General features: G+C 40.1%; 1 protein-coding gene across 1 annotated transcript; it reads right to left on the bottom strand.

Moving 5' to 3' along the window:
* Window positions 1-5140: 5140 nt before the first annotated feature.
* Window positions 5141-22607, bottom strand: LOC148999529 (P-loop containing nucleoside triphosphate hydrolases superfamily protein). Its single transcript, XM_089141096.1, has 7 exons — window positions 21536-22607; window positions 20668-20976; window positions 20255-20538; window positions 18630-19661; window positions 15660-15828; window positions 6478-6635; window positions 5141-5719 (listed from the first exon to the last, which is right to left on the bottom strand). Exons 1-7 carry the CDS (start codon window positions 22329-22331, stop codon window positions 5477-5479), a joined length of 2991 nt encoding a protein of 996 aa, XP_088997222.1. The 5' UTR covers window positions 22332-22607; the 3' UTR covers window positions 5141-5476.
* Window positions 22608-22966: the final 359 nt, after the last annotated feature.

Here is a 22966-nt window from a genome sequence, read left to right as displayed (position 1 = left end):
CATACTTTGTTTAAGATATGGCCAATCAGGGCTAAGGACACAGTTAAGTAGAGAGGGGTTGTTCTTTGTTTCCTCTCATGTGTTTCACTTCTCTCGTCTTCCATGTCCTTGCTATTCCCCAGAATATAGACTTGAGAAGCTGGAACTAGAATAGAAGATTGGAGTTTGAATAATGGTACCTACTGACCATGGGTGAGTAGCTCGTTGGCGTATGAGGGATTACAACGGCAGAAGATGAGAGAAGCGGCAGCCGTTGCCGTTACAATTTCTCCAGCAAGTTATATCAAGTTTGTTCACATCGATCTTGTATGCTTGCCGATTCGTTGTCATGTTCTCTGGCCTTTTCCAGCAGTTATGTTCACTATTCCAATCTCTGTTGTATTATTTTTAATATAATAAAATAATAAATCGTTTCATTTAAAATTGGATTTATAAGTGCGGAAACTTTCCTTTGTTTATTTTAGGAAAGTGTGTTATATAGTCCCACATTGGAAACCGAGATGTCGGAATCCAAGTTAATTAATAGGTACTGCCTATTAAATTTGATTTAATATCAAAAGACATGCCAATGCGTGTGCGGTGGGGGGACGGTGTCCGTCTGAGCGCGCACGCGCGGCGTGGGCAGTGGGCTGTTTAGGCTTTTTTGGCGCACACACTTAGCACCCATACGAACAGAGTCATGAACGTTGGCATTTGTATCCCTCGAGAGGTGCACCCATCGAACGGTCATGAACTGTTCGGTGAGGCACCTCAATGCCTATATATACGTCTAGCTTCACAACAGCAGAATAAGTGAGAAAAACCCGAAGTCTTCTCTGTTATTAAGTTTTGCAAGTGCTCAGCAAAACTCAAGAGATTCAACTCGAAGTTGGGCTTCTTTGTATCCTGGGAGACGGTTCGCAATACCTCATAGCACCTTGGTGTGAGGGCGGTTCGTCTTAGGAAGCGGCGTTGTAACGCGCCTAGAAGTTCCAGCTCAAATAATGTGATCTCTTTTCCATTTCTTTAACAATCTCTCACCTAAGATTATTAATAAATCTCAGACATTATAGGATGAATGTGTAACATTACCATCAACATCAACCCATGTTCTGAATTTCACTCTTTCTTTTCTCTCTTTTTTAAGTTAAGACAGAAAAGCACGTCAACTGAAATTACAATAGAACAATGTTACTAGTTTCCAGTTTCAATTAAATCAGAGGAATTGAAATACAAAAGGAATCTAAAGATCTTATATGCGAGTGGACTTTTCTGAAAAACTTTCATTAACAATGAAATTTGTTCAAGAATAAGTGAAAGATCAGAGCATATACAAGAACCCAACTCTCCGTACAAGACATTGGATCAGGGTGAAATCTAATGAGGTTGGACCCAATATTACATTAGAGAACTTAGAGGTCGCTTCACCATTCGATCAAGCAGATGATCTTCGAGGTATCCATTGGTATTAAAAATTTGGGTACCTCAAAGCATCACCTTTTCTGGGTCCGAAAAAAAAAAAAAAAACCTAAATTGGCATTTCTCAAAGCTGTTTCCAAGTGTTGATTAGGGTGGAAAAAACACAAGAAACAAACCAGGTTAAATATACATGTTTTCGTTTATTTTTGCTACAAAAGTGGGCATCCCTTAGAAGGCGAAGTTGATTTAGGGAGTTCAATTTGGTGAAACAATGGCCATGAGGATCAGCATTGTTGTTTCAGAAAAAGAGATTTCATCAACAACAATATGTGTTTCACTTAGTGATTCAATGCCCCCAAGGTCACACACAACCCTCCCCTTTCCCTTGAGTTTGGTCCCTCATTTTGAGTAACAGTGCCTATGGACAAATTGATTAAGTGTATCTTTCTCTGGTGACAACCTTTGAATCCCAGTGCTAGGTACCCTCAAACCCTAAGAGGCCTAATCCCACACATAAGGTTGATGATAACAATTGATAGGCCTTGAGGGCAAGGTTTAAAGTATTCCACGATACCATACGATACTAGTCGATACATATCCATATTTGACCCAACCGATACGATAGATCTCTCCATTGAATTACATTAAAATACATTAGTCAAAGCGATACAATACTCGGTACAAGACAATACGTCTCTTAAAATCACCTTACCGATACGATAATCAATACCGATACTTTAAACCTTGCTTGAGGGTACAGGCCATGTGTCTCCCATCTTTTGTCATCTCTATCCACGTCTCGCCGCCCTCTACCGATGACTTCTTTCTTTCAACATACCCAACCACACTCCCCTTTGAAGCAACCACCCACCTTGATGCCCTGACTTGACGGATTCTCAGTAGCTTTTTCAATTGCCTAGCAACTCCAAGTGCCCTTCTGTCTCTTTTGGCACCTCCATGTCAACCCTACATATATCCCACCACAAAACTTTTTCGAATCTATACTTTCCCCATTTGCCTTGATACGATTAGTATATTGTAATTGAGCACATAGCAAATCAACTATACACCATATCTTCTAAGACCCCACAATGCTTTATCGAACAGCCATATCATCACTGTAGCAACCTACCCCCATGTCACCAATTCTCCCCAAATGGCACTTGACCCTCACCCCGAAGTAATGGTCTCCTCTCCACAACAAAATCATGGTGTAGGGGACACAACAACTCTCCTTATGGACCAACCACAACAATTTGACCATCTCAAACCAAACCTTCAAATTCAACAAGCTCTGAACCAGCATCTCCGCCACATCAACGTCTGTTTATCTTCTTCACAAACCCGTCCTAAACCAACCCACCAAAAACCTGAGCAAGTTCATCAAATAAACCCAAACCTGAAAAGCAGAGACAAGAACAATAGGAACCAAAGAGAATGGAGACCAACATAGCTATGGAGCCTTTTTTTCAATGGCTTCCCCCTTGATGGCTAGGGGTTGTCTGTCCCAACCAGAATTATGATCTTCTTGAGCTGGAATGTGCAGGGGTTAATTTGAGCACATCAAAAGACTTGTGACTTCCTTTTCTTAAAAGGAGACCAAATGCAATCTAAAGAAAATCAAAAGGACTAGCCAAACGTTTAAGCTGGAACAGTTCCATTTTATCCCTCCAGTGGGACTCTCATGCGGTATAGTACTTTTTTGGAACTCAACTCACAAGGTGAGGGTGTTACAGAGTAATTATAGAACTACTGATACAGAGGCCCCTTGCCCAGATAACACAACTTTCTTGCTTTTGGTGGTATGAGGAGACCCTCTGAAGGCAAACTGGCAGATGGTATGGGATGCTCTAAAATCAATTGGAACATGAAGACAAGGGTATGGACTATGATCAGAGATTTTATTTAGCTCAGTGTTGTCTGGGAGGGAAAAGAAAGGGGTAATGCATCAAGTAGGGGTGTGGAAGGACTTTGGGGCATGGTAGGAAGCTATAACCTAGAAGAAATCTATGCCCATCATCTCCGCTTTACCTGGTGCAATCAAAGGTCTAGGCAAGCAACAATTCAAGTTAAAATGGATAGGGCTTTTGGAGAAATAGCATGGATGAATAGCTTTGAAGAATCAGTGATATTGGTTAAGAGTGGTAGTAGAGTTTGATCATAACATGATTATGCTTAATACTGCAGGTGGCATCTCCAAGGGACCAAGACCATGGAGGTTTCAATCCATGAGGGTATGCGACAAACAATGTAGACAAACTGCTACTTTGGCATGGAATATGCAATCCAGGCACTGTGGAAGATAAGTCTTTGGCAAAGGTGAAGAATTGCAAACCGGTATTCAAAAGATAGAACCATGAAACATACAGGGGAGTGCAGCATCAAATCCAAATTTCATAGAGTAGATCGGAAAAACTCCAGGATGGCCTAGATACTGATCAGAACCTACAACAAGCAGAGAAAAGAAAAGTGGAGTTGGAAGAAATTTTGGAACAGGCAAGAGGATATGTAGTGGCAAATGTCTAGGGCACTATGGTAATCCTCTAGAGACCAAAACATAAAATTCTAAAACTTAGGCTCCCTGCAGGTATGTGGACTGAATCCAAATCGGAGTTATTCTTTGAAATCACTCAACATTATGGTCATACTTATAAGGAAGATCCTATTGATCTTGACAAACTAAGGGATGAAATTAAGTTCATTCAACCATGCATAGACGGAGAAACTAATGGCCTTTTATGTGCAGCCCCTACCCTAGAAGAAATTAAATAAGCTGTGACGTCTTTGGGAGCCTAAAATGCTCTCAGTCCTAACGAACTCCCACCATTGTTCTATCAAAAATTTCAGGATTCAACTTCAATGATCTTATAGATTTTGTTTATGAATTCCTTGTCAATGGAGTGTTCCCTGTAGCTGCTAATGACACCCTTGTTTGCTTCCTCCCAAAATACAACAATCGGGAGACTATACAGCAGTTTCAACCGATTCACTTGAGCAACATGGCAATGAGTCATATCAAAGGTAATAGCACTTAGGCTGCAACCTCTAATTGATCACATAGTTTTTCCCCAGCCCCCACAGTCAGCATTTATTCCGTCCCACAGCATCTCAGATAATGTTAGCTATGTCAAATGAAGTACATAAGATACCTTATGTCTAATAGTCCTTTTTGGAACAACTGCCAAAACCTAAACTAAATGGCCACATCACCTGATTCCCTTTCTTACCTATGCTTTTGTTTTAAAAAATGCTTGTTTTGTACCTCATGTCAGCTCTAAAACTCTGATGCACATTGCTGCTTTGGCTGGTGATACTGCAGCATCTTAGCCTCTTTGTAAGCAAATCTTAGTGAAGTATTTTTATTCCATCAAAAACAAATCCTATTGGAATATGGGTTTACGGGATCTCACGTTCTCAGCCTACCTCCAAAAGCCAAGGTCACTTATTCAGTATTCAACATCAGAAAAGAGAGATGCATTGGAATCTTAACTATCCATCTTCCTAGTCATGGACAACCTCAATTCCTGAAACCAATGGGGGAAAAAGAGGGGGGGGGGGAAATAGAGACCAAAAAGCAAACAACAGCATTCAGCACACATCTACCAAAAGCATTGTCATCATCTGGTTATCTTTTGCAAAATTGATCAAAATTGGCAGTCTGAGACATCTGACCTTGGTAACAGCAACTCAATTTTGATTACTGGAGTTCTTATGTAGATGGCAATGGCATGCAACAACAAAATTGAATATATGAGTTAAATTTCCTTAATTAACATCCCTAAATGGTTCTCTTAATTTGCATGTCCAATTTGCTATAGAATGTGTATACATTAAAGATTAACTATCTGCAACTATACAACCAGGATTATGTTGATCCAAATGGTTGTAGCTGCAGCCCTTCAAACTTACATGCTTCCTCTGTTTTCTTTTTTTCTTTTTCCCTTTCAATAATTTACAGGCCTGTACATGAAATAATCAATGTGGTACCAGGTGCGGACAAGAAAATGTATCTACTCACACCTTTCCAAAGAATATGATCAATTAATAGATGGCAAGATGCGTAACCAGCCATTGCAGATCAATTAATGGATGGCAAGATGGGGTTCATGCTAAGTCCATTACCACCAAAAGTGCCAGGCTCAGCATGCTTTACTCTTCCAAAGTGTCGGATATGACGCAAGAGCCTAGCCAGGAAAGTGTTGTGGCATATGGTAGAACTATCACACACAACTGCTACATGTTTGCGTGCTCTGGTTATAGCAACATTCATTCGCCTGCTATCACCCAGGAATCCAACAGCTCCCAGTGTGTTTGACCGGACCTACATAATAAGAAACAAATGTCTTAGGTCTTTAAACATCATGTAATTAACGTTGATCCATCCATAATCAATCTGACTGCAGGTAGGAGTTAATATTTCTATGCATCCAGTGCCTGAAGAAATGCATGAACATAATTATTCCAATGAGAGAATTCAGACACTTTAGGTAACCATACTAAGGTTGTTACTGTCATTGTCAATTTCAGTTGAGCCATGCATGAGATTCTAAATAAACAGAATTGGAAATTCCATAGTTATGACAACATCATCTCAGCCTGATTCTAAGTAAGTCTGGTTAGCTACATGGATCTTTTGAAAATAAAAATGGTAAAATCTGAGATCCACACACAGGAAAATGCATAAGAGGAATTAAAAATAAAGACGAAGCGAGGAGACAAGAAAAGTGGGAAATGAATATTTAAGATTTCTCAGATTCCAGAGAAGTCAAGGCCTATCATTTGAAATTTAATTTGAAAAATAAGACAAAAAATAAAATAATAAAGTTATACTGTTTTAGGTATTCACAAGAAAGCTTGCAATTTCAGGTTTCTAAGGCAAATATTTTCTCATCCAAGTGACGAGTTCCTAATAAATAATACTTGGCAAACCAACACTCAACAGGATCTATCTTCCAGCAGAGGAAGGATTCTTAGATATTCTGGACGATAAAAAAAACCCAGCTGGATCACTGTTCAACATTCTCCCTAGTGTCATAAAATAGTCATAACTGAGAACTAATACAAGCATACAAGGCATACCATTGATATAACTACTGCATCAGCCTCTCGACCTTGAAAGCTGTCAATAGTTGCAACCTCAACACCAGCAGCTTCTGGAAAGTCCTCGAGTTTTTCCCTTAAAAGTTGTACCTGAGCAACATAGGGAGACTGCACTGCAATTGAGTTTGGCCTAACTCCTGCATATAAGTTTGAAATAATAATGCATTAACATCAGCATAACAAAAAAACCTGGTCATTGTGTTAACTTAACCCTAAAATTATAGACAGCAAGTTCCATGCCAAAGAGAATGTCATGATACTTTCAAACGAATAAGACAACACAAAGTTACCATACGAAGAAAATCAAAGATCAAGCAATAGGAAATGCAGAATCATTGTTTTATTAGAAGGCTTGACTACAAAACAACTTGTAAGATAGCACTGGTTAGGATATGAGGTCTTTATTCAATCTCTTGACTCAATGAATCTGCAAGAAGAGACTGTGACAGTGTACGTTGACATTGATTGAAGATTTAATTCTAGCAACAATTTAGAGTATCCGACTTTTTAAGACAATCTATTGCCCAAGTTGGTGCCTAGTTGTATTAATTGGCATTCACAATGACTAAGATTCCTGTCCCTTTTAAAGCTAAGCATCCCATAACTTTTTCCTTTTATTCCATTTACTTTCAGTTTTAGATGCCGGCCTCTTTTTTTTAATCAATTGCACCACCCACAACTCCATCTTCTTCATCTTTCCTGGCTCTGACTTCCTCAAGCTTCTGCAAGTTCAGGCAAGTTACAATTTTTCTACTGTTCTTTTTCTTCTCCTACTCCATTTCAGATTTGCCAACCCCTTTTTACATTCCCTTCCAGCACCATTGATGCCACCAGTTGTTGGCCTTTTCTGTTTTTTTTTTTGGGGCATCTGTAAAGTAAATTTTCTTTTCTTTTCTTTTCCTTCTCCTTGGCCTTTCCTTTTCTTTTCTTTTCTTTTTCTTATATTATTCTCCAACTTTCAGGAAAAATAAAGTTCAAATTGTTGATGGCTCTTATTCTTATATTGCTGGAAAAGGGACCACTTGGCATTTTCCATCTCTTTCTTTGTCTAAATTTTGCATGTTCCTTCATTCTCTACTAATTTACTTTATGTTAGTAGTATTACATATGACTTGAATTGTAAAGTGACATTTTTTCCATCCTACTATGTCTTCCAGGATCTAGTAATAGGGGTGGAGATTAGACATAGTAAACTAGACAATAGACTTTATATGCTGGAGCTGATTAAAGGATCTACTTCCTCTATGGTTACAACTTCTCATCAGGTCCATTCGGTAATGTCATACCTTCATTAGTGGGCATCATAGGCTCGGTCACCCCCCTCTAGGAACTTTTTAGAAAGTATTTTTTGCTTTAGTTTCTTCCTATAACAAGGATAATTTTTTGGTGAAGTATACATTTTCGCGAAACAAACTCACTCTATTTATTTATCTTCTCTTCACAATAGAAAATCTATTCCTTTTGTGTTAATTCATATTGATGTATGGGCCCCTTGCCGATGTCTCTATTACTGCCCAAAGATACATATTTACCTTCTCTTCAAAATAGAAAATCTATTCCTTTTGTGTTAATTCATACTAATGTATGGGGCCCCTACCAATATCTCTAGTACTGCCCATAGATACTTTGATACTTTTTATTGATTGTTCCTCTTGTTTTGAGTGGATTTATCTTTTAAAATTTTTTTAAAAAATGAGATTTTTCAATGTTTTCGTGATTTTCATAATAGGATTAAACTAAGATCAATGCACTGCGAAGATCCTTCACAGTGACAATGGTTCGGTGTATGTAGATGGTGAATTTCAAAGATATCTCTCTAACTCTAGCACAATACACCAGACCAGTTGTGTTGATACAGCTGCCCAAAATGGGCTAATCGAAAGGAATAACCAGCATCAATTAGATATAACCCGTTCTATTATGATTGCTATGACTATCCCTAACCAATATTGCAGTGATGCCAAACTCACTGCCTCTTACCTTATAAATAGAATGCTCAGTAGAATACTTGGTTTTAAATGTCCTAATGAGATTCTCGAGTTAGACTTTTCCTTTACCTTTATTATTCCCCCAAAGGTTTTTGGTTATGTGTCATGCCAAAATCACAGCCCACCAGAGTAAGTTGGCTCTCCACAGCCTATGCTCTGTATTTCGGGGTATTCTTGCTACTCAAAAGGGGTTAAATGTTATCATTCTCCTTCCAGAAAAACTATTGTATCCATGGATGTAATTACTAATGAGTTTTGGCCTTCCTATACACTACTCCAGGTGGAGAGTCTTAGAGGAGAAGTGTTTTTTCCAACTCTGGACCTTCTTACCACAAACATAGACTCCCACACACTACCACAACACAATTTTGGAGCTCAGGAAGAGTTTAACCAGGGGAGACTTCAGCCAGTATACGGGAGGATTCTAATTCTCCCCCTTCATTTTCTGAACCATGTGAAGAACCTAGTTAGGGGGAGACCACTCCTATGAAGCACAATATTGAGGTCTTTCAAAACAAGATTGACCAAAATAAGGAGGTGCAAACTTATCAGAGGAAGAATTACAATCGGCTAAAGCAAGTGAAGAAAGATGACATATTACCACTTCAGTCTCTTGCTCCCAAATTAGATTCTACTATATCCCTTAAGGTATCCTCTTATGATCTTCCTATTGTAGTTAGAAAAGGAGTTAGATCTTATACTCAGCATCTCACAGCTAAATATGTTTCTTATGACACTTTGTCTAACTCTTACCGTGCTTCTATATCATCTCTATCATCTATCTCTGTTCTTAAAAGTTTGCAGGAAACCTATGCTAATAAGAGATGGAACATAGCTGTAGTAGAGGAAATGCAGACAATGAAGAAAAATGATAGTTGGGCGCTAATTACACTTCCTCCAACAAAGAAAAAAAACACATGGGTTGTAAATGGGTGTTTGTGGTTAAACAAAATATAGATGGATCGGTCAACAGGTTGAAGGTTAGACTAATTGCAAAGGGGTTTACCCACACCTATGAGATTAATTATTAAGAGACTTTTGCCCCTATTGTGAAACTTAACATTGTCAAAGTTCAGTTATTTGTGGTTGTGAACAAAGACAAGAACCAGCACCAACTAGATGCAAAGAATGCCTACTTACATAAGGAGTTGGAGGAGGAAGTCTATATGGATATCCCAAATGGTTTTTCCTAATCACAATACTGCAAGGAAAGTTTGTCAGTTGAAGAGGTCAATTTATGGGTCGAAACGGTCTCCTAGATGTTGGTTTGGACACCTTCAAAAGGCAGTGACCTCCATTGGGTACAAGCAAAGCAATGTTGATCTACACTGTTTGTTAAGAATTCAAGTACCAACATCACGCTTCTCATTGTTTATGTGGACGATATTGTCATCACAGGGAATAATGGTGAGAAAATACAAAGATTGACAGACTTTCTTAGCAAAGAGTTTGAGATTAAAGATCCAGGGCAAGTTTTAGTACTTCTTAGTAATTGAAGTGGCTCAATCAAAGAAGGGTATATACCTATCTTAGAGGAAATATGTTTTAGATTTGTTATCAAAAGTGAGAATGTTGGGTTGTAAAGCAAATTGATACCCCTATTGAGGCTGGAGCTAAACTAAAGGAGAAAGAGGGTGAACTAGTAGAAAAACGAAGATATCAAAGGCTCGTATGTAAGCTTATTTACTAATCCCACACCAGGCTAGACATTGCTTATGTTGTAGGAATAGTAAGACAGTTCGATGCATAGTCCATATTCAACTCATATGCAGGTTGTTACCAGAATCTTGCAGTACTTGAACGGAACTCCGGGAAAAGGAATACTTTTGTCACCCAATAATAATCTAAAGGTAGAAACTTACACTGATACAAATTGGGCTGGGTCTCCTGACAAGAAGTCAATTTTAGGTAATTGTACCTTTGTTAGAGGTAATCTAATTACCTGAAGGAGTAAGAAACAGAATCTGATAGCTTTATCCAACACAAAAGTTAAATACAGAGCCATGGTTCGTGGAATTTGTGATCTACTATGGTTAAAAGGTATGCTAGAAGATATTGGAATTCAAGTTCTAAATCCTATGATGCTATATTGTGATAACAAGGCGTTGGTATTGCCAATAATTTTGTGCAACATGATCAACCTAAGCACATCGAAATTGACAAATTTTTTGTCAAAGGAAAGCTAGAACAAGGGCTGATCTATAGGCCTTTTGTGAGATCTGGAAACCAAGTGGCAGATATTTTCGCTAAGGGTTTAAAGGAATGAGATTTTCTTAGGCAAGTTGGGTATGACTACCATCTATGCCTCAACTTAAGGGGGAGTGTTGGTTGAATTCTATTAGGAGTTCAATTCCAGGAGTTTTAATTCATGTGGTTTTCTACTTTTTGTTACCCAAGTAAGAGTATTTATGTAATAGTCTTCTTTCCACATTATTATAAATAGAGGGGTTGGGATCACACTGACCTATACAAGCCATTCTACAACAATCGACTCAGCACATACCATGTGGGGCTTCCTCACGAAATGAAAAGGACAAAGAGTTGGTCCAGGAGACAAGCAAAGGAAATCAGAGAGATGCTCACCATCGACGCCTAGGATCACCTCTATCCTTGGGCGAAGATTCTATTTTATTTCACAATCAATGGTGTGCACGTAGAAGAGAGGTTTCCAGCAGCCCTAATCCACTTCGATGGTGCAGCATTGGGATGGTTCCAATTTCAAGAACTCATTGCTCCTTTCCAATCGTGAATAGGGCTGAAGACTTACTACAACGTTTTATGTCCCCAGAATTGAAAACACCCCATGAAGAGTAGATAACACTTAGGGAAACACGGACGGTGGCTGAGTACAAAGAGAGATTTGAATGGCTTTTGGAAGCGACACTGGCAAGAGACCCTGACTGGCTGAAGGGGATCTTTCTTGCTTGACTTAGGGAAGGCATGAAGGCTGAGGGACGATTGTTTGCCCCAACTACACTAGGCCAAACAATTAATCTAGCACTGGCTGTTGAAGCACAAAAGAACACCCTACAGGCATAGACAAGGCCCAATACTTGCCAAAGCCCACTTACAAGCACAAGTGCAACATAAAGGATCGCCACTGGAGAGTTAGTTTAACATCCCACGCAGGCATCAAACCTAGTCCCTGTTCGAGCGGCACAAACCGGCAGCTTGACCCAGCCATAGACTCAAGTTAAGTTGCAAGAGTCGTCCTCTTCCCAAGTGACGGCACTTGCAAGAAATCGACAAAGCACCACCTACCGCTAGATTTCTCCGACAGAACAAAGGGCCAAGTATGAACAAGACCTGTATTTCAGGTTTGATGGCCCTTATTCATACAACCAGATTTGGCCTGACAAGCAGTTGCTTATGATGTTGCTAACTGGTGACAACTGTGAACCAAGAGGTGAGATTGATGGTGATGAGCCAGAAGAGCAACCGGAAGCACCAATTCTAACCAAACATTGAAGTTGTAAGGGCTAGTTCGTGGGTATCATCCTGTCATGACACTGGTCAACTATAGAGTGACACAATTTTGTAGGCAGAGACCTAGAATTAGGGCTGGAGTCACAAGGGAAAGGCTTCAAAGTCATGTTGGAAGACAAGCAGTGCATAACAAGTTAAGGAAATTGTCATGCAGTGCCAATCAAGCGCAGTGGAGCCATTCTTACTCTGAACCTACTACCATTCTATTTAGGCAATGTTGATGTAATCCTAGGCGTAGAGGGGTTGTCCACGCTAGGGAAAGTCAAAAGTAATTGGAGATGGTAGACTATGAGCTCCGAATAAAATGGGCAGATTGCAAGGAGACCCGCCTCTTCATTGCGTAAGGAAACCACTATTCATGGTCTACAGAGAACGATGCAAACAGGTGGTGAGCAAATTTTGGCTTCATCTGCTGGTGATCGAGGAACCAGAAGTACAAGGCTCCATCTACCCACCCTGGAAAAAGTTGATGACTGATTTTGAGCATCTTTTCGCCAAGCATAGTGGTTTGCCACCATAAAGGGTCATTGACCATTGCATCAAACTAGTACATGGCAGCAATCCGCCAAATACCAGACCTATCCCTGCCCGCATGCCCAGAAGTATGAAGCATGAAGTGGAAAAATTGATGAGCAAATTGTTGGCCACAGGGATAATCCAATTGAGTATAAGATTCTTTTCAAGCCCGGTGTTGCTAGTGTAGAGAAAAGATAGTGGTTCGAGACTTTGTGTGGACTACCAAACTTTGACAAAACCACAATTCCTAACAAGTTTCCCATTCCCGCAATAAATGAGATTTTGGATGAGCTAGGGTGAGCAATGGTGTTTAGCAAACTTCACCTCATGGCTGGGTACCACCAAATCAAAGTGGATGAGGGAGAAATTGAATACCACTTTTAGAACCCAGAATGGACGGCACAAGTTTGTCGTCATGCCATTTGGTCTGTCAAATGCTCTATTAACTTTCTAGGCATCAATGAATGAGGAATTTCAAGAAGACAAATAGAAATTTATACTTGTGTTTTTTTAATGATATTTTTCTGTTTAGCAAGACCAAGGAGGAACGTGTGAACCAGTGAGTTGCTTTCTCACTCTTAGTGCATCATCATTTGGGGGTAAAAACAAAAATCACCTAGAGTGGCAAAGTCGGAGTACCTATGCCCCACAATTTCTAGTAATGGTGTCGCAGCAGATCCTCAAAAACTAAAGAGTACGCTAGAGTGGCCAATACCCAATAGTCTGAGGGCTTTGCACGGATTTCTAGGACTGGCCAGTTTTTATCGAAAGTTTATGAAAGACAATGGGAAGATTGCTGCTCCACTCACTCAACTATGAGGATACTTACATTTGGAACAAGGAAGCCATGAAAGCATTCCAAGCACTCAAGAATGTAATGAGTCTAATGACAACTTCCAGTTTCTGCAATGCCTGATTTTGACAACGATTTTCTAAGTGGCGACCAATGCGTTAAGTTTTACGATGGGGCAGTGCTCAACTGATAGCTTATCAGATTCAAGCTTCATCCCATGAGCTCAGACAAATTCAGTTTATAAGGAGTTGGTGGTGATTGCACTAGCAGTGGCAAATTAGAGACATTACCTACTAGGCCGACACTTCAAAGTTAGGACTGACCAGCATACTCTAAAATATCTCTTGGAAGTTGGAACAAAAAGTGTTAGCTACTGATCCACATAAATGAGTCATGAAATTGATGGGCTACAATTTTGGGATCATCTACAAACTGCACGCAGAAAACAAGGCTGCCAACACCCTGCCACAGCAGTCTAAAGGGGAATTACAATTGGGTGCTCTAACCACCAGCATATGCCAAGAAGGGGAACAGATAATTGAGGAAGTCAGCAATAACAATCAATTCTGGACCATCATTCAGGATTTACTTAGGGAGCAACTGATCATCCTAAGTACCAGTTGAGAAATAGGGTTCTATACCATGAAGAAAGGCAAGTAATAGCAAAAGACTCACCATTGATCCCCAAGCTGCTGTCTGAATTTCATTCCACTTCATATGGAGGGCATTCTGGTTTTCTACATACCTACAAGCACATTGTAGCGGTTGTACATTGGGTCGGCATGGAGAAAGAGATCCATGACCTTGTAGCTACTTGTGACACTTGCCAATGGAGCAAATATCAAATCCATGAGCCCCTTGGGACTTGAACGTGTACGGGAGGATATCAGCATGGATTTCATTGGTTGCCAAAGACAAAGGGAGAAAATACCATACTGGTTGTAGTTGACAGGTTGACCAAGTACACCTACTTTTGGCTCTTTCCACCCCAACACAACTCATGATGTGGCAAATCTTATTCACAAGGAGGTTTTCAAGTTACATGGATAAGCACACTCTTATCTTCTCTGATTTTGACTGACTTTTCTATGCACTTTCTTGTCCAAACTATTCAAGATTGCATGGACTAATCTCAAATACGGTAGTTCATACCACCCTCCAACCGATGGCCAAAGAGAGGTGGTTAACAGGTGTTTGGAAGTCTACCTGTATTGTTTTCTGCTCGGCTGCCCAAGCCCCAAGGAATGGTACAATACTACCCATCATGCCTCCACCAAGATGACTCCGTTCCATGCTCTGTGGGCACGAACCATCGTCCATGCTTCATTGGGATGGGCAAACAACTAAGGTCAATGAAGTAATGAGACAGCATTTTGGATGACCTAAAAGCTAATCTACTGGTAGCCCAGGATCGCACGCAAAATTCAGCAAATCCGTACCGGCGAATATATTTATAATGTGGGAGATGAAGCTTTCCTCCAGTTGCAGCCATATTGCTTCCAAAAGCTTGCTCGCAGACCAAACAAAAAACTCAATCCTCGGGCCTATGGACCTATACTATTCTTGATAGGATAGGACTTGTAACCTATAAACTACAATTAGCAGCTACCTCCCGAATTCACCCAGTCTTCCGTGTATCCCAGCTGAAGAAGGTTATTCGTCAAGGCATTCAGTCACAACCACTACCAACCTGCTTGGCTGAATATTGGAGCTGACACTAGCCTCTGAAAAGCTGCTAGCCTTCCGTTGTACTGACTCACGGTTGCTACATTGATTAAATGGAAGCATTTGCGACATCGTGAGAATGCTTGGAAGGCTTATAGTGAGATGAATCATCAGTTTCCTGATTTCCACCTCGAAGACATGGTGAAACTCAAAAGGGGTGGAGTTGATAGGCAACTGGTTTCACAAGTATACACTCTTGGCACTAGGCCCACTGCTGGGAAGTTAGACCAGCAGTCACTAATGAATAAATAAGGAGAATAAAGAGAATAAACAGGCAGATATTTATGTGTAAATAAGGAGAATAAGTGGAACATGTGGAGAGCAATGAGTGTGCAGGCAGGGGTTCAGTAATGAACCTCAGAACCTCAGACATGGACGGTGAGGCAGTTCGGTCAAGCAAGAAGAGATTTTGGTTGTCTTGTTGATAGCAGGATACTGCAGGGGAGCACCGGACTCTGGGTAATCGAGATTTCATTCTTGCTGTTTTTTTCATTTTCAATTTTCTCTGTTGCTGGGAACTCAGTGGTGCAGTGTTTGAGAGTTTATCAATGACAGACAAATGTAATGGATAAAAAAAGAGTTAGAGAGGACACAGCAAGAATGTGTAAGTAGCAATTCATATCCCAGAGGCACACACACATGCACACACGTACCAGCATAAATCAGGGAGAAGACATGTTGCACAACAATATCTGCTTCGCCTTCATTATAGAAGGAGCCCGTGCCAGCTGGATCCAAGTGCTCTTCACAGCCAACTGACAAGCTACCATATGGCATTCGTGTATCAAGCAAAAGCAACGGGCAGAGAGTTATCCATGTAGGCTGCAATTAGAATATGCCAAGAATTAACAAGATGCTTTGCACTTAAAACGCCATAGTGTCAATAACAATTTATAGTAATCCAACACTTTTTTGGACGAATGAAAAAATTCATTAAAGCAAAACTTGGATTACCTCCCCCACCCCCTGGAAAAGAAAAAAAAGACAAATAAATGGCGAAAAAAATCTTTATTTACAAACATATAAATGATCATGGTAAACCTATAATCTGATACTTTTATCTTGCCATGAAATTCCAAGTTTCCTCTTTTTCTCTAGTTGGTAAATTGGTTTTCCAAAAGTGAATATCATAATCAAGGATTTAGGTATTGGTATCAGGTATCATACTTGAGGAAATTTATATCGTCCATTTCCTTGTAGATGTATGACGTGTCCCAACATCACATCAAATGGTTGAAATCCATTTATAAGTCACATCAAAGAATTGTGATTAAATTTTTAAAAAAATGATGTGACTTGTAAATGGACCTCAACCTTTTGATGTGATGTTGGGACACATGTCTCACATCTACAAGGTCCATTTCCTTGTCAGAAATGGACAGGATATTAGTCCCCTCCTAGATGGGTGATTTTAAGAGACATAAGATGTGCTTCAGATAAGCATGGAAAATAATCAATAAATGCACAAATGCTCTTGATACATAAAAATTACGGTTTTGAAGCATAAAACACCTTATTATGCAATATGTAAATAGGTATCAGATTGCCGCAAGGATTTGAATTATTCTTGTAAGGTGATGCATAACAAGAAATGACATTTTTGAGAGGGGGTGAGGAAGAAATAGACCTATAACTTTACACTGTTTTACACAAAATATGAAGTCAGTCCATTATTTGAACAATGTTAGCCCCCCCCCCCCTTTTTTTGGTGGGCATGTCAAAAGGTGGTGTAAGTTACCTGCATTGTCCCGTATCAATTACATATTGGACAGTATAAATTCAAGAAAAACTTCTTTGAAAATATGTCATGTACTGATACCCCAGATAATGATACTAATTATCCAGTACGATAACAAAAAATAATGGAAATAATATTATTGATAATAATACAAAGCATTCCATTTTGTTAGAGATTGTATGAGAAGTTTGTTACTAAATATGACCAGAGATCTGATTAATTATAAATATTAAAAATAAATAAATAAACACACACACACAACAGTGGTACACAAATTTTAATATTCCTGGAAGCATTAGGTGTTTGTGTACCTCATAGGTTTAACAGTCCTATTTCATTAGGATTCTAAAGTTGTAATTAGTCTCAATTCCTATACATTATAATGTTTTGTCAACTTTTGCGACGAATGTTGAATAAATCTTTGCACAATGGCTGCCCAAAGAACTTCTCTTTTCTATGGAAGCCCTAATAGTTTTTTGGTGCAACTTTCACTAGGATTTCTGAATTTGTAATTATCTTTTAGTCTATAATCAGTTATTCTTCATTTTTCTCCCAACTCTCTTACTTCTGCATCTTCCTTGTTGTTAGGTTTTAGAAAACAACAATATCTCAGTTTATTAGATCTGAGAGGTATTTGTACACATTTACAAATTACACACAAGAGTCAAGTGGTCAACAACTAATCCTAGCTGGCATGCTTAGCTAGCAACTCTATAACACACCCCCTCAAGCTTAACGGGTCCAGAACCGTAAGCTTGCGACATAAAAGATGATGACGAATCTTTGGAAGAGCCTTTGTAAGCAAATCAGCATACTGATCCAGTGTTGAAACATAATGAACAATAAGCTGTTTTGTAGAAACAAGATCACGAACAAAATGAAAGTCAATTTCAACATGCTTCGTTCGAGCATGAAATACAGGATTAGCTGTCATGTAGGTTGCCCCAATATTATCACACCACACCTGAGGAGCAAAAGGTAAAAACACTCTCAATTCACCCAGCAGAGATCGAATCCAAATAAGTTCAGTAGCTACTGCCGCAATTGCACGGTATTCTGCCTCTGTGGATGATTTGGAAACAGTACATTGTTTTCAGGCATTCCAAGAGATAAGATGAGATCCCAAAAACACACAAAATCCAGTAGTAGAATGTCTATCATCAGGACATCCAGCCCAATCAGAGTCAGAATATGCTGATAAAGACATAGAAGATTGAGTGGAGAAAAAGATGCCCAAAGTAGAGGATCCAGAGCATGTTAGGTTTTAGAAAACAACAATATCTCAGTTTATTAGATCTGAGAGGTATTTGTACACATTTACAAATTACACACAAGAGTCAAGTGGTCAACAACTAATCCTAGCTGGCATGCTTAGCTGGCAACTCTATAACATTAGTCAAGGTTAATACCTTTCAAAATCCTATATAAAAAATTAAAATAATATAAAAATAAAAAAGGAACCTTAATTTCTTTTTCCTTCCCTAATTTCCTCTATCTCTTAAGCCCTCGCAATCCTATACTATTACCACCAGCTTGATTTGTAGTTCTGACTTAAAAAGTAAATATAGGCTTGAGCTGCATTATAAGAGCAGCAAGGAAAACATCACATCTTCTCACAGGTAACTTGATTGAAGCCATTTTCCCAATTGAGAACTAGAGACACAGATATTGACTGGATTTTAATAAATTTAGTGCCAGAACACTAGAAATACAGTCATATATGCCATCCGATTAGAAACTCAAAAACATAAAACAAGATTCAAAACAAAAAGGTTTCAATATATTCAAGCTTTATACCGAAGAAAAATTCTTTGGGAAGCCATTATGCAAAGATACCATCAACATCCAACACAGAACTTGACAAAACTTGAATATAGAGATGTACCTTGACAAATAGAGAATCAACAAGGAGGTGTGAGGACACAGTTGAAGCAGACTGGACTAATCCATCATACATCTCCTTTGAAGCCCAGCTTGCTATTGCATCATTCATCCTGTATTGAGTTGTTAACCTGGTAGCAAGAATCCCTTCATGCAGAGTCGATGCTCTTTCTAGAAGAGATACACCTAGTCCACCTTCCAAGGCTTTCCTAGACAAAATCACTGGAGCTAGCTGCCACTGATCTCCCGCAAGTATACAGCGCTTGCCCTGCAAAATTGGGATCCAACAAGATGGCTCAATTGCTTGCCCTGCTTCATCTATAACAACCAAATCAAAAGGTTCCAGTCTCCGAATTGAAGGCTCAGCTGCTCCAGTGTTGGTGGATAGTACAACATGAGCACTTGATAATACTTCCCTCACAGTCTCCTTTTCCTTTTTCTTCAATGCATTTCCTAGTTGCTTTAAAAGCTGGCGTATACCTGCAGCTAAAGAATCATCTTTTAAACAATGTCGCAGGTCTTTTCTTAAATCTGCTTTCTTCCTTTCATACTCTCTCCTAAAAGTTTCAAGCTGTGAATTTACAATTTCACAAAGAGACTTTGAAGCTACAGCAGGAGATATCCTAGCTGGATTTCCAACACGCACAATGTTCATTCCAGTACTTGAAAGCTTCTCTACCATGTTATCTACAGCTGCATTTGTAGGTGACGTAACAAGCACCCTTTCACCTCGTTGAACAGCAATTGATATCAATTCCTTAAGCAAACCACTCTTTCCAGTACCCGGAGGACCATGTAATACTAGTACAGGCCTCATCTTGTTCAAACCTAGAGAAATTGCCCTTTGTTGAGAATCATCATAAGTTCCAGTCTCTAGTACTCCATCCAATTCCACTTCACTCCATTCCACCAAATCATTATGCTCCAACCATGCAACATCATCTTTGTCTCCAAATAGAGTGGCAACAATAGCAATTGCAGGATTTTTCTTTTGCAAACCATTTTTCTGGAGCAGCATGAGGGCTTCACAGTTGCGCTGCAAACAAAGATTAATATCATGTCAATTGCAGCGGTGACAATTTAATAATATTAAAACATGGACTAACCATCATCAAAATAAGATATCGCGGCAACCTCAATGGTGACAATTCAGAAAGACTAAAACATGGACTAACCATCATCACATCTCCACGTAAATCAATGTCATGAGTTGACAGTATAACTGTGAAGCAGTACATCAAATGCAAATAACACTTAGATAACAGTTTACCCAACCTTCATTACAAGCATGGTATAGAAGCTTTGAAATTTATAATTCAATATCTTCCATAAAGGCATTCATGAATCAGCACAGCAAAGGTGAAATCTTCAGTTGTCTAAATGGATACAGAAAAGGATTGAATTTGAGGTTGCTTCTGTAAGATGTCTTAAAATGACAATCAAAAACAACAGAAACTGGCCAAATGTAAGTTCTTAAATGAGGGCATTTTATTAAGTAGTTATTGAAGCCAAAGAGAGCCACTCTAACTTTTGAAAAATTATAATATTCAAGCAGAATTCATGCAAGCAAACACTACTTTGTGTAGTTGAAGAAACCATGCAAAACAAATAAGCTTATCTCATCTATACCTCATACGTGAGCACATCAGCCAATCCATGGATTCTATCAATGCGAACACTCTTGCCAAAGAGCTTAGAAAATGTGGGATCCCCATGACGAGACTCCAATGCCACACTGATGCTACAACCATCATCTCCCAAGTTGTTAACAAAGCCCTGCATGCAAGAAGTTGCAACTGCTCCCCTGCTATCACATGTCCTCACACAAACCATATCTCCAGGGGAAAGTGTTGTAGGTGGCAATCGGTGGTTCCCTTCAACCCTAAACAGAACCAAATGCATGCCTCCTAATCCTGCAAACATAATAGCTGAAATTATGGATATAAGCCGAGGCCAAGGCCAAACAGGCACGGAATCATCTGATACTATCATACGAAGAACCAGCTGCTGTTGAAGAGGGATAATGAAAAATGTTCTCTGACCTGTAGATGAGCTAACTGCATTCAAATTGCAAATGGTATCGCACAGCTCTTGCTGAGCCTGGCCATGGCTGACCAAGTACTCAATAGGCTTGGAAGAATCTGAATCCTCATTGGGCGTGGGAACAGCATCCAGTTCATCCTGAGTGAACTCCAACTCAGAATCCCTCTCAATACGCAGAAGCTCAGACATGCGCTTTGTAAAGTTGTCAATACTGCTTTGTATAGCCTTGGCCTTTTCAAGGTCCATTCCCAGGCCACCATGGACAATCTTCAGTTGGGAAGTCTTCCGTGCAATTGCCCGATGCTGAGCTGCAAAAGCATGATCTCAATATCACCTTCCATTATTAAATGTGTGCCTATGAAAAGAAAATACAAGATAAATTGGAAAGAGAAGAAGAAAAGGCAATATAACACCAGCTTCCCTTCCCACCCCGCACTGAGTAGCTTCACCCATAGCTATGCAAGTTCGCCACTTTCTTCGCCACAAGTTTTTCAGTCAGAAAAGGGGCTAGTTTCCGTTTTACCCTTTCCGGCATTGTTCAAGCCATTCAATGCCTAAATTATACTTTGAGATTTCTCCTTCCTCCTCTCCTCTGAACTTCACCTACAACGCTCCACACCGAAAACTCCTCCTCTTAACTTCACCGACAACCTATACCCCAAAAAAATGAGATAATGTGTGTGATGACAACCATTTGAAAAGCTATGATGAGATGCTAGTTTCTGTGTTATTCGGCTTTCTGGATTGCAATTCATGCCTATTTGATTGTAGCTGTACTTTTGGCATCCCTCCCTATCTTCATCGCTACCTCAAACAAAACAAACGAAGTGCGCTTTCAAAGAAAGAAAATGAGAAGTGAGAAGGAACCTGAACAGGCGAGGTCCTTGAGGATCTTCCATGAATGAGTGTTGCGCCAATCTTGGACCTGGTTGGTGCGTTGGAGGTCCTGGAGAACATCACGAAGCTCCCTTTGGAAGTGGTCGAAGATGGTTGGATAGTGGGTGCAGGCCTTGAGGCAGAGTGATTCGAGACCCAGTGGCATAGGGACCGCATTGAAGTAAGGCTGAGCTTGGATGACGAAGGTGAGGCCAGGACCCATCTGCTGCTGGATCTCAGAGAACTCACCTTGTACTTCCGCTGTGGCGAAATCCGAGGCCATGGCTTTCATCCCTTCTGAAATCCACCTCACCACGCTCTTTCCTAAATCCCTCCTCCCAAGTGGGTCGCCGTTCTGATAAAGAGTCTGCAAGCTCACCGGCGCCCCTCCTTCCAGCTTCCTCGTTATAGCCGTCAACGTGGTGGTCTTCCTTCTACTCTTCTTCTTCTTCTTCACGGTGTTCTGCTGCTGTTGATGATGAATCTGCTCATCCTCTGAATGCAATGACTGAGGAGCTGCAGAGGTTGTCGCGGTGGTAACAGCCCGCGTGGTCCTGGTGCCATCGGCTCTGGTACTCTTGCCGTTGCCGCTAGCGTTCTTGATGATGAATGAGTTGCCAGAGAAGGATGGAGAGTCATTGAGCTGGAAGACGAGGCGAATGGGTCGGAAAGAAGATGAGTACGAGAAATTGTGGAATGGGAAGCTCAGGGTCCTCGAAGACAGCGGCTTTAAGGTCCGATGGAAGAAGACGCCGCAGCATATGCACGACGCAGCTGATTCTACCATTTCGAAATCCAAAACCTCAATCACAAGACGTTCTCTAAAATTAGACCCATTTTTTTCCTCTGCAATTCAAACAAAGAGATGATAAGAAGCAACAGCAGTGAGGAATGCTTGGAGCAAGTCGTTCACCAAAATGAGTGATGCAGCAGTTGATTTAGTTTAAAATTGAGATCCACAATACATTTCCAATTTTTCCTTTTCGACTCTGACTAAATTGAGTTGAAGATATGAAAGATTCGATTATATGTGAAATTTGAAATTTGTGGTCATCGTGGAGGCGACGAGGCCAACGAAGTGTGATAGAGGGCAAAAGTGCCAGAGCCCTTTCTCTTCCATCTCAGATACTGATTTGTGATTGGATGGCGTTGATTCTCTCCGCTCCATGAAGTGACGGCACACTCAGACGTGGAACCGAGCGATCCTCTCGATGGGCCAGCATCTCTCACGGTGTGGTCTCAAATGGCCCGGGGCGGGGAATCTAAAATTTATCTTTTATTCGTTAAAAGGTATCCAAAATTTATGGAAACCTGAAGAAGTGACCGACGTGTGCCACCCTCGTCCCCTCCCTAACTCGAATCTGGATCTTCTCCTCGTAGGGTGCTCGCTTGGCTTCCTGACTACAAAAACCAATGGGTTCC

Source organism: Hakea prostrata, chromosome 11, assembly GCF_041222555.1.
Source record: "Hakea prostrata isolate BN-2017 chromosome 11, UWA_Hpros_2, whole genome shotgun sequence".
Classification (NCBI taxonomy): domain Eukaryota; kingdom Viridiplantae; phylum Streptophyta; class Magnoliopsida; order Proteales; family Proteaceae; genus Hakea; species Hakea prostrata.
The sequence above is the reverse complement of the archived record's forward strand: the minus strand, read 5'-3'. Positions and strand labels throughout refer to the sequence as shown.

What these genes read in the sequence shown, in the direction of transcription:
- LOC148999529 (XM_089141096.1), bottom strand. Translation starts at nt 22,331, where the DNA reads ATGGTAGAATCAGCTGCGTCGTGCATATGCTGCGGCGTCTTCTTCCAT. An exon ending in CAAGGACCTCGCCTGTTCAG is followed by an intron (nt 20,977 to 21,535) that starts GTTCCTTCTCAC and finishes ATGCTTTTGCAG; the next exon opens with CTCAGCATCGGGCAATTGCA. An exon ending in TTGATTCTCTATTTGTCAAG is followed by an intron (nt 15,829 to 18,629) that starts GTACATCTCTAT and finishes TTCTAATTGCAG; the next exon opens with CCTACATGGATAACTCTCTG.